The 12,172-nt window shown below is 36.2% G+C and overlaps 1 protein-coding gene across 2 annotated transcripts in view; it reads right to left on the bottom strand.

The window, feature by feature from the left end:
- Nucleotides 1-2,018: 2,018 nt before the first annotated feature.
- Nucleotides 2,019-12,172, bottom strand: part of fstl5 (follistatin-like 5) — a 147,028-nt gene continuing 136,874 nt past the window's right edge. For both annotated transcript variants that reach the window (XM_083560592.1, XM_083560593.1), the window contains exons 14-16: nt 10,321-10,428; nt 9,718-9,842; nt 2,019-4,006 (exon numbers count right to left, since the gene is read on the bottom strand). In XM_083560592.1, coding sequence (XP_083416718.1) covers nt 3,304-4,006; nt 9,718-9,842; nt 10,321-10,428 — 936 coding nt within the window. In that variant the 3' untranslated portion in view covers nt 2,019-3,303. The remainder of the gene's footprint in view (nt 4,007-9,717; nt 9,843-10,320; nt 10,429-12,172) is intronic.

The following is a 12,172-nucleotide window of genomic DNA, read 5'->3' as shown; positions in this document are numbered from 1 at the left end:
CCAATGCAATCATGTTTTTTACTCCGATGAAATTCGGGCAGTTTCAGAAGATTTCAGGGTCTTTTCTGCAGTGTGACTTCTTTTGCAATGAAGAACCAATAGAAGCACAGTACACGATGATGCAATTTTACATGACAACTTCAAATCACTACAGGGAAAATTGCATTGAGTTATCGAGGGAAAAGGGGTGTTTGTATGACAATATTATTATCAAGGCATAACATGAACTAATTTTACGCAAAATAACTTGAGAGAACCCACTCTGAGAGTGTCATAGATCGATGATAAATTTCAGACGAGTCTTTTTTCTTTTACCGTCAGTTTTTAACTGTCGTACAGTCTGACATTATGACAAACTGAGATCCTACAGTGTGACATAGGGATCATGTTCGTACAGTTTGACAAGCAACAATCACAATCACAAAGGACTATAAAAAGTGTACAGTGTGGGCCCAGCATTAATCTGACATAATGTGGTATAAGCTGAAGAAACAAATCTGACCATAAAACCCTCAACTCAACTAACAAGACTTAATGTATCTACCTTGTGCCATATACATACACAGTGCCCCTTTAGAAGGTCCTGTGAAGATCTTGTGGAATCCATGCATTAAGGGTCAGAGCAGTTTTGATGGCAGAAATACAACCAATATGATTATAGGTAGGTGGTTTAATGTAAAGCTGAATAGTGTTAACCTATGACTTACAGGCATCTCTAATGTTGTAGCTGGTGTTATATAAAAAAAATCACCGATTTCTGACCAATCAGAATCGAGAAATCATCAGCGCAGTGGTCTAGTTCTACAGCGGTCCATTTTGTTCTCTTCCATTCGCTGTTTTACTCTCGACTTTCCAGTCTACATCTTTTAAACCTCCGTTTCTTATTGTGTTAAATAATGGAAGCATAATTAAAGCACTGAGCCGAGGTAATTCCCTTGAAAAGACGCGAGCGCGTTCATTAAATTTCACTGCAGTGTTCGACGCAACGTTCTGGAGAAAATTGTGAATTTAAAGATTAATGCAGCCTCACTTGATTGTTCCATTTGAATTTGTTATTATTTAAACTCATGGAGGAGAAAAGAAAGAAGCAGAACCAAAGACTGTTTTTTTTTTTTTTTTTTTTTTTTTTTTAAAGTTATAGGCTTTATTCAGCTGGTCAAATGTCAAGCGTGGTTTATCTACATAAATAACAAGCACAAAAAAATCAATATACGTGGCTACATGGCGCTGAAAGGTCTGGATTAGACTTTGGAAAATGCACTCGGTGTACATCGGTGTAACATAGAACAATGCAGTTTTACAAAATAGTGAAGTGGGGAGGTCAGAAATCTGAAATAGTTATGAGGATGACTTTTATGAGGGGAAAACCACAGCACATACACCTTTCTGCTATGTACAGAAATCAAAAGCCACAGAGAGCAATCTCTTGGTGTACAATAAAAAAAAACATAATAAAAAAGGTTAACATAGGGGCCAGAAATAGTATTTTAGGTTGTTTTTACACTTGCATTTTTGGTGGACTCTAAATGCCATATTTGAAATGGAGAGCCAATCCCTGGTCATGATGAAAATGAAAAAAAAAAAAAAAAATGGATGATTCACATCGGGTATGGAAGGTTACCCCTTTCTACTTCAAAGCTCACTGATGCATTTCTTTCTGTTTAAAGTTCGGGGATGTCTGCGAGAAGGGAGTTACAGTACAGTTGCTATGGAAATGGCTCCCTGTTTGCAGGTATTCCTGCCCGACCACATGCAAAAACAAGTCCAGATACAAACTTGACACTAACGTTTTGCAAAAGTGATCAATGGAACTGCACAACTGACCTATGGATGGAAAGAAATTCTTCAAAAAAGCCCAAAGTGTCAAAATGCCCTTAAACCAAATTTGGCAAAACAATATTTAGGTTTAAATACACAGGGAAACTAATAATAATAATAATAATAATAATAATAATAATAATAATAATAATAATAATAATAATAATAATAATAATAATAATAATAATAATAATAATAATAATAATAATAATAATAATAAGTCCAGTTATTCAAGCACATATAGAAGTAATGCAACAAAGTGACCAAAGCTCAAGCCAAGCACAGCCTCCTGGTTTGAGTGTCAGTGAAAATGCATAGACTCTGGCCATCTAGGAGATAATTCAACAATCACGTGCACACGTCTTTATGCTTCCTGTTCACTACACTACGGAGGTTTATCTCAAGGATCTGTTGAATCGGTTAAATCTCCACTTACTGTAGATGCACCTTGACGTACGAAGCTCGTCTAACCGAACACACTACACCAATTTACACACTGTAGAATTAATTTTAAAGCCAACTCTATAGCCCCGGTTTGTAAAACAACAGCGGTCTCTTGCCCTGTCCCTAAACTCAGCGAATGTGTTACATTCTGCAAAGAAATAATCATCCTTGAGGATCATGAATAATCTAAACAAACAATCCACCAGAATTAATGGATTTTCTTTGTAAAATCCAAAATTGCCTACAATATAGCTTTAAACCTGATCCAGCGCACTCTTCACCCGAGTCTCTGTGATGTCCAAAATGTTCATTTCGAAATTTAAAATCTGCTGTTCTGATTTTATAATAGACGTCTTATGGTTTGATGTCTCGAAGCGAGTGGCCTTTTTTATTTTATAAAAATGATGAGGGGTTTAAAGGTTTGAAATGTAAGTATTACCTTTTTTTGCCACTAGGTATCACATTTACAGAGGCTGTTATCAATTGTCTAAAAGGGCACCATTACTTAAAAAACAAAATGAAACAAAAAAAACATTCTATTTGCATGAATGGTCCTTCAAGGCACAGGAAATATATCGTGGGCCCAACATTCACGTGGTTGTGTTTTAAGGAAGGAGGGGAAATTAGTATCAGTGTTACAAATAAACACACATTTGCCTCTAAGTATATATATTTTTTCCAAGAAATATAATGATTTTTTACTAATTCAAATTTAATTAACTGGAATATTTATGTATTAGCTATTTTAGTGTCTGAAAATTAAATGCTCTTGTAATACATTTCTTTCGCTGCTAGGGCTAATTGGATCTAATCAAAGAGTATCTAATAGTGAGCTATTTCACGTACCCAGTGCGTACAAAAACAAGCATATGCCACTCTACTTTTAAATAAAGTTTCCTTATCTGATACAGTGTTTTTTTAGAACAGTCAATTTGGTAATTTTTCATATTACTTGAGTAATCTCGCTCAATAAATTAAACACAGACCAAATTCAGTGCAATTGTATTTGTTGGTTTCGACAAACAAGCCTCTTTCTATGGCCTAGGCCTCCCCCACCCACACCACAGTGTTCCCCTTGGGCACATCAGTGATTTCGCAGTTGAGCTTGTCCAGCCATCCATCCAGAATGAATAGTGAACTCTGGGAAGGGGTCATGAGGTACTGTCCGAAAAGGCCGCTCGAGGTCATGACGCGGTTCTTGCGGTTCCAGCGCCACTGACTCCACGGTGTGGGCAGCTTGAGGCTCTTAATCATTTTGACATTGCCAGTGCTCAGTTCGACATACAGGGCATCTGTTTGCTGCCCCGAGCTACCAAAAACGTTGTACTGGTGGATCTCAGTGAACGAGGGCATAAAGGCCAGGTCTGAGAGGTGCAAGTTGGTGTGGATGTCAAATGGTCGCCCGATTTCGCCACGCACTGAAATCGACTGCAATCGTAACATACCATTCTGGTCGTCCACGCTTACTAGGTAGTGACCATCGGGTGAAACGTAGGGAGTACCACTTACATCACTGTTAGGCCCGATTACATTGTCTGTTACACTGTCGACGATAAGCTGAGGACGCACTGCACCGGTTGAATCTGGATGGCAGTTGATAAAGTAATAACCCCCCAAGTGGGTGTAGGCCAGAGATTTTGGAATGCAGTCATACTCCTGCAAGCTGATGTTCTTCACATAAGACGTGGTCTCCAGATCTATCTTATGCAGTGCTGGCTCCTTTTTATGGAGGATCATTCCAAACCTACAGGAAAGGAGACATTTCTTAGGTGATTTGATTCTACTTAAACATGCACAAATCCCTAAAACAATACTTATTGTAAATTCAATTAATGATATAACATTGATACGGTTCATTTGCTTGTAAGAAGTGCTGCTGTACTCATAAGAACTGTCCTGTCATCCTAGAAACTTGTCAGCACCCAAACTTCTGGTTGTCTTTAATAGAGGCTGACCGATTAATCGTTTTCGCCGATCAATTGGCACCGATAGTTGTTTGCTGGACAACTCGGCTATCGGTAAAAATCCGTACTTTTTTCCTGCTACCTGTCCGCTGTAATTAGCGGCCTCTAGAGGCAAAATTACTGATGCCACTTGCTTTTTTATTGTGAGACTGTGTGCTGCATAGTGAGCACTATATTATATTTATAATTTTTTCATTAAAGGATTATATTTATGAATTCATATATTGATATTTTTTTTATTTGGCACATTTTTATAATGTTTCTTTTTATTTGTAATAAATTACTATTTTATATGGAGGGATGTTTGTTTTTAATCCAGTATCCATTTTAAAACCTATTTTGTTTATCGTCCAACCTAGCTATCGGAATTAATCAAATCCACTATGAGTTGACCTCTAGCCTTAATAGTTTCCTGATGAACACAAAACCCATCACCTGGATGATAATAAGTTCCATTTTGTGTTTTGAGTCTCGTTTATCTCCAGATTCCTTTCTCAAATCTTAACCAATTTTCACTGTTATTAGGTGATCCAAATTTGTGACAATATCTACAAAACCTAAAAGCCTGGAATACCTTGCAACCCTTAAACACCAAGTCAGCAACAGTTTATAAAGAGTAAGTTTTAACTTTTAATGTCCAAATTCGATAAAGCTCAGTGAGAGACACCTGCAGAGACATAGATCTACCCTCAGGCTTAGCAGACTGCTGTGTGCTTTTCAATAACTGTGGCCAGTTCTGGAGTGAGTCGCACAAATCAGATCATGAACTGACATACCCAGTCTAATAAGCAGAGTGTGAACCTTTAGGGGAGAGAAGAACTCACCAATTAGTTTTACTGCCATATCTTCAAGGTTTTTTTTTTTCTGGAAAGTGCCTGAGCTTATAATGGAGTTCGGAAGTTTTTCAAAAAATCCAACATGGCTACTAAAAAAAATGCCCTGCCATGTTAGGCAAAAAAAAAAAAAAAAAAGGAGAAAGATGGCAGTATGTCAGGAGCTGATAAAACTCAATTAAATCTGAATGGCTTTTGATCAATCCGGCCATGTACTTCAGACCTGCTGTCATCCTGCTGATATAATTTTCTTTAAAATGTGCCTGCTGAATTGGTCAGACTGACATTAAGATTCTGACTCAGTGATTGGCTGATGCAATCTTTCTGTTAGCAGTTTAAGCCAAGAAACCTGCGTGCTACAATTCCATAAGTATAGGAGTTTACTTCCTGCTGTAAGAACATACACCAAAATGGCAGTATGTTCCTCAAGCAGACTGCAATGATTTCACAAGTTCTTGTATAGACTATTGGAGAATCTATTGGTACATGGCAAATGAAAAGATTTCAACGATCCATTCAACCCAAATATAAATTCTGTATTAATTTTAAATGCAACACATAAATTCCACAGTTTCATATTGCTCTTCTTTTTTCTCCTAATTTCTCACGAAAACATTCTGATTTACAATTTATAATTTTACTATTATATATAAGCTACCAAAGAGTGCATGCTCAGAGAATGTATGCTAGTGCATACCTCCTACTTTTTTAGTAGTTGTAGCTCATGTATCAAGTAAAAAAAAACCACAGTTAACCGTCTATATGATCTCACAGACATCCACGTTCGTGTAGTCTTACACTGAGGAAGGGATGAGGAACAATTACATTTTCAATTCAGTTTAGCTGTATTTGTATAGCGCTTTTAACAATAGACATTGTCCCAAAGCAGCTTTATAGACATAAAGAGGTTATAAATTTGGAAAGAACAGTAAAGGTTTAGTGTTTAAAAGTTTGTTCCTTATAAGTTTATTCCTAATGAGCGAGACAGTGGCGACTGTGGCAAGGAAAAACTCCCTGAGACCATATGAGGAAGAAACTTTGGGAGAATTCAGCCTCAAAAGGGAAGCCATTTTCCTCCAGGTGGCACCGATTCTCCGAATAAAATAAGGAGTTGAAGAAGAAGAAATTATGCCTGGCTGTATTTGTAGCCCCACATGAACAATTATGTTGATGGAACATGTATATTTTTGCCACCAATTATTCACCACCAACTGTAGATCGTTTTCTGGATGCATTTATTTAAATGAATACCTCTCTGTGATTTTTCACAACAGGCTCCTCACAGCATTATTTCAAAATTGAAGCTAATAAGAAAACATGCTTTTGTTGCCAGACTTCTGTTAAGAGCATTTGCTTTTTTGAGCAATAAAGGAAAGAAATTGACTGATGGAGGAAAATACATTACTCATAAAAGCCTGACAGGATTTAATAAATAAGTATAGCAAAGACTTGTTTTATTGAGAAGGTCTGAAGGTACTCTACTAAAGAAATCTGGAGGAAATTGTTTGAAATTGTACCATCAATTGCTTTCATTATTTTTAAAGACCCTGTATTGTATAAGTATAAATGAACTATTCATGTGAGCTGAAAAACAGTCAAATCATTTATTAAAAAAAGATGAGGAATGTACAGTTCTCGTGTTTTTATTAATTCAATTTAATTTTTATTAGAAGAGCGTTATTTCAACAAAAATATGATAATTGGTGATAAAAAATATCATGGAATATGAAAAAACCGCTATCATAGTGTCATAGCTTCCATTCTTATTATATGGTTGTGTATAAAATAGCACTTGATCCAGCCTAGTTATTGTTATGCATTTAATAATTTTAATTGTAGACTGATATATAAACATTAAATGGTCAAAATAATGTCTAAAGTAAAAAGACAACGATTAGCCGAACACTGCATGTTTGATGCAAACTCCATTGTACTTTATGTATTGCTGAGATCCAAATTCAGCATTTATTTTTATTTAATTTAAATTATTATTTAATTTAATTCTATTCATTCATTGTGTATGAAATTTAAAAGAATTGTCTCTTGCTAATTAAAATTTGTCTTGCAATTAGGTTGCAACTTTCCTTTCTTTGTAAAACATAATAAATATTGTTGATATTTAACAGGAAACGTATGGAGTTTAGCATCGAATCAAGACTGCTTGTAAACCTGGTCATGATCTGTGCATACATCTGGAAAATAATAACTGCATAGTAAATAACATTTCCACTTTCTACCATATTATTATAACAAACTGTAGTTAGGAAACCATTACAATTAATTAAACCTATTTTCTTGAATAATCATCACGTTTCTCTCAGATTCTGGATGTTTAATTCAGGAAAGGCAACCAGGTGAACCTCGTTGGGAGGAACCTTCATTTTGTGCACTGTCCCCATTTAACATGGCGCTAACCTAAAGCGTCAAAACACATTGAGAAGAGTCAGGAAGAAGACAGCTCTGCTAAATGTCATCACACTTAAAATTTATGACATTTTGGCAGACGCCCTTTACCAGAGGGTTAAAGGCCTTCTCAAGGTCACAGCAGTTGCAACTTGGTGGTGATGGGATTTGAACTCATGTGACCTTCTGATCAGAACATCTTAACCATTGAGCTTCCATTTCCCTGTACTTTAAAGGTATAAAGAGCAAGGTGTTGATAAATATTTTAATGGTGTTCTAAAATTGATTGGTATATTATCCAGGCTGCATTTCCACCTAATGCCTATGGTTTCAGAAATAGGCACTGGATCTACTGCAACCCTGATCAGAAAAAGTGTAAATGATCTGCAATTTTTTTTATTTGGGCATGTTGCCATGTCATATCATGCATATGACTTCCATATGGAAAGTTTTGCTGCTTCATAACATTATGCAAAACATTATGAGAAGTAAAATGTACAGCACTGATTGGATCTAGTCATTTATTTTGCTAGCTGGTATATTCAGTGTAATGCAGCGTGCCCTTGTCTTTTTTTTTTATTTTTTTAAACCATAACTGTGTTTTGCTTACCTAAGCTTATTCTACTTTCTACCTCTAATCTTAGCTTGCTTTGACTGTTATAATGGTTTTGCCAGTGCTTTAAAAATAAGGCAAAATAAGCACAGCGTGTGCTGCTGCCAGCTCGTATTTGTTTCACACAGAAGACAGAACGTAAGATTAGAATTAGCGAATAATAAAGTTATTCATGTTTTCATTTGAAATCTAGGTAGATTTTATACATAATATATTTATCTGTATAGAAATTAAGTTGATTTTTTTGTCGCTTATTTATCATTAGCATGATATCGGCTCATAGGCAAACATCAATCCGCAGCAGAACAGGAGACAAGGTTTAGAGCTACACGCTCAGTAAATCTTCTTCATCCTGGATTTAATCAAATCAAATGAGATCTTTGATTCTCAGCCGTTGTTTACTCATGGTTTAATCTCTGCACGCTTGCAGCTGAGTACCTAAGCTTTATCCAAATGCGAGTGACTTCGAATGCGTTATATCGGATAACATGGGCTGAGCGTCATTCCGTCGGTATGACATGAGCTAGCGTGTGAGCTAGCGTGTTAGCGTATGCTAATACTGAATTAGCATCATTTCTCTCTATATCCTGATGGACTGTTCGTGCTTATATAAGTTTATTTATACGTTTATTTATGCTAATAAATAGATATAGCATCAGATATAGCAGTTTATCCAGCTTTACATGGCATTTCAAAGGCAAATGTCCTTCGCAAAATAATTTATATCCCAATAGTTAAGAGGCTTTTTAGCTTTAGTGATATTGTCACCCATTAAGCCACCATGCTCAGCTCTCAGTGCTGCTACGTTTGCACACGTGGCTTTGACCTGCTGATGTTGCTCCATTTCTTAGATTTTTTTCCATTGAAAATAATCCAGTGGTTTGTTTATCAATGCTGGACTCTTGGTTTCAAGATGCCCAAGCAATTATTAATGCCCCAGTGACTCATTAGCTAATGTGTAATATCACACACACAAACGAGGTTAAGGGCACGTGAACTGCCCATAGAGATGAAACCGTATCTTAGATACGAGTCATCACATTTTCAGTCATATTTTTCAGGCTTCTTTCTTTTTTTATTCCACTTTTTTTCATCTCCTCATCACCATCACTTAGTATTTCTTCACCCCTTTTCATTAAGATGCTTGTGAGGGATGTTTGTTTGACATTCCTGCTAATAATAAGCTGAACCTGTTGTAACTTTGGAAGCTTATGTTTTCTAAAAAAACCTCCCCATAAAATTCTCAAAGCGCAAATACCACAATAACTGATACAGTCCCCATATCTATAGACGTTCCTTAGAATGTTCTTGGATCCTGGTATAAACCTTTCCAAAGCCTTTTACTGACTTATGACCTGATGGTTGTAGACAGAATATATTCAAATGTGGGCGTGGCCTAAAACTGAACAAGCTCCCTTTTCCTTTGTTTTATGTGTACTAAGAAATTTCCCCACTGTGGGACGAATAAAGGTTTATCTTATCTACTAAAGCAAAGTGTTTATGATTACAGCAGCAGATTATAGGTCTACAGTTTCTACAGTATCTACAATAGTGAGAACATCCTCTGAGTCTTGGATAAGACTTTCTCTATGCAGACCACAGATACACGTGTCCCACAGGACAGTCTATCAGGCCACCATACCTGATATGGTTAATGATGAGGCTTGATGGAGGGATGAAGAAGTCATCGACTCGGTCAAAGCGGTGGCCCACCGGTGGTGTGTGGATGGTGTGATGGGACGTACCACCACTGGCCTGCTTGATCACCTGTCACACAACAACACAACCATATGGCATTTTTCTACTGGAGTAGTCGTTCCTATGGGCATGACAGCGTCATCTAATGTAGCGCACACGGACCTTTCAGCAGCGGGAAGTTCATCGCTCATGGTTTTATTTCGAGCTGTAATTTGAAAGAAATCTCCACAGGGGTTTCCTTGTATACTAATTCAATCATGTTACATCGTTTGTGGATGGCCTGAAAATGTCAGCAGGAATTGTTCAGGGACTTAGAGGAGGAGGTCGGGAGCTGCGTGTGAGAACGGTCCTTCTCTAGTTCAAGAGCCGCCGTTAATAAGACATGATATTTACTTAAGCGGGGCTGAGTGACAGATGCGGCAGGCGGCAAAAGATCTTGGGATTTCGCACACTTGTAAATTTAATTTGCATCATTAATACTGAGAGTAGAGTCACGTAAAACGTGTATGTGTATGTGTGTGTGTGTGTGTGTGTGTGTGTGTTTTACCTGGAGTGTTGGGAAGTTCTTCTCCAGATCCCCCCAACTTAGAACCCACACTTGGTCATGTGATTTATCGTAATGGAGCTTCACTGGGACTCGGTCTGTGCTTACAGTCTGTGAAAAAATAAAAAAAATTAAAATGAGTGCAAACTCTGTCCTGAATTTATTGCAATGAGTCTTAACATGATTCCTTTTTCTATTTCACACTAATCATGAACATTCTCAGAAGCACGAGTGGAAAATACAGTATTTACGGTAACCCACTTCAGTATTGGTAGTAAGTACGATTTTGAACGTTTAAGGAAAATATTTGTACACTTTTTTCGAGTAAACTTACAAAGAAACACTACTGAATATACTTCAATGTGTTATTGAATTATTCTCAGGCTGTAAGAAGCCCTGTATCATCCGTTCAATGTGTTTTTGAAATGATGAAAAACAGAATAAATAAATAAATAAATAAATAAATAAATAAATAAATAAATAAATAAATAAATAAATAACGGTTATGGCTTTTTTCCATTTTATTTCTGCAGGCCAACATTTTCCATTTCCTATTTTCAGTTCTTCATAGTAAAATGACAAATTTGAAAAACGGAACCTATTTCAAGGTCAGCAGCAGGGGAATGAGGGGTATGAGGATTTGACCACGGAGGACACAAAAAAACAATAGATAAAAGATGTTGTAAAGATGGCATCATTGAACTGTATATGGATGTCAGAGTTACTGATGAAATGATGCACACCAACATGCCTAATCTGTCACAAATCAGTGTAGAGGAATGCTGGGCCATGAGCAGCCACAGGCTTTCTGAGAAAGGAAAAGTGGATGATATTCTGCTGGAAATGAAGTAAATCTGTTGAGTCTGCAAAATCATATATCTTCATTTATTATATTGGCCACTTTATTTACTTGGTTTTGGGGGATTTGACCAGGCAAAACCTATATAGTTGTATAGCACAAATTACAAAAAATTTCCCTGGATAAAAAAAAAAAAACCCTTGTTTTTTATACACAAAAAAACCCTTACTGTGTAAGTTGCGATTGTGGATGACAGAGCTCTTTCTCCAATTAAATTATTTCAGAGGACAGAGTCCTCTTGTATGTTGCACTAAACAAGTCCGAGGTGTTTGTGCTGCTTTTCCACAAATTAGGTTTAAGCAGTTTTGCCATTACAGCCTAATATTTTAATAAATAATATTTTTTTGGGCCGAGTTTTTGCTAAAATAGGAAAAATTGATTGTTTTAAAACATTGTTGTGAACTCGTTGACCAGTAATTGGCTATATTTTTATTCTGTTTTATTTTACAATTTTCCCTTATAAAGATTTGTTTCTGTTTTTTTTGTGTTCCATGTATTTCTAAAAAGTTCATTATCGATTTGTTAATTTGGTGCTAACACCACCTTTTTACCACCGATTTCAATATTTTTATTAATTATTAACTACCCAGCAAAAAAAATACAAAATAAAAATCTAGGAGTGTCAGTGCAAAATATTAATTTAAAGCAATGTTTAAACAAATCCTTTCTGTTTGATTCTATTCAGACAGAACCAATACAGACCCGTGCGTCTTATGTATTTCAGATTTTATATTTTTTACTTTTGAGAGAGAAAGGTTTAGTAATACACCTGTAAAAAAAAAGTAAAAAGAAGGTCTGCAATCGTAAAGTATAACAGAAAATGTACAGGGTGAATTATTCCAGAACCAGGACTGAAAAACACTTCACATTATCACTAATGGAAATGCACTAGCACGGTCCAATGCCTTTACAGCTATAATACATTTTATTTCCAAAGGTATAGGTATATATGATTTTTTTTTTTTAGGAAGACCATCATGTTGTAATGGTTTTTTC

Source organism: Silurus aristotelis (genome assembly GCF_946808225.1).
Source record: "Silurus aristotelis genome assembly, chromosome: 14".
In the NCBI taxonomy this organism is placed as follows: domain Eukaryota; kingdom Metazoa; phylum Chordata; class Actinopteri; order Siluriformes; family Siluridae; genus Silurus; species Silurus aristotelis.
The sequence above is the reverse complement of the archived record's forward strand: the minus strand, read 5'-3'. Positions and strand labels throughout refer to the sequence as shown.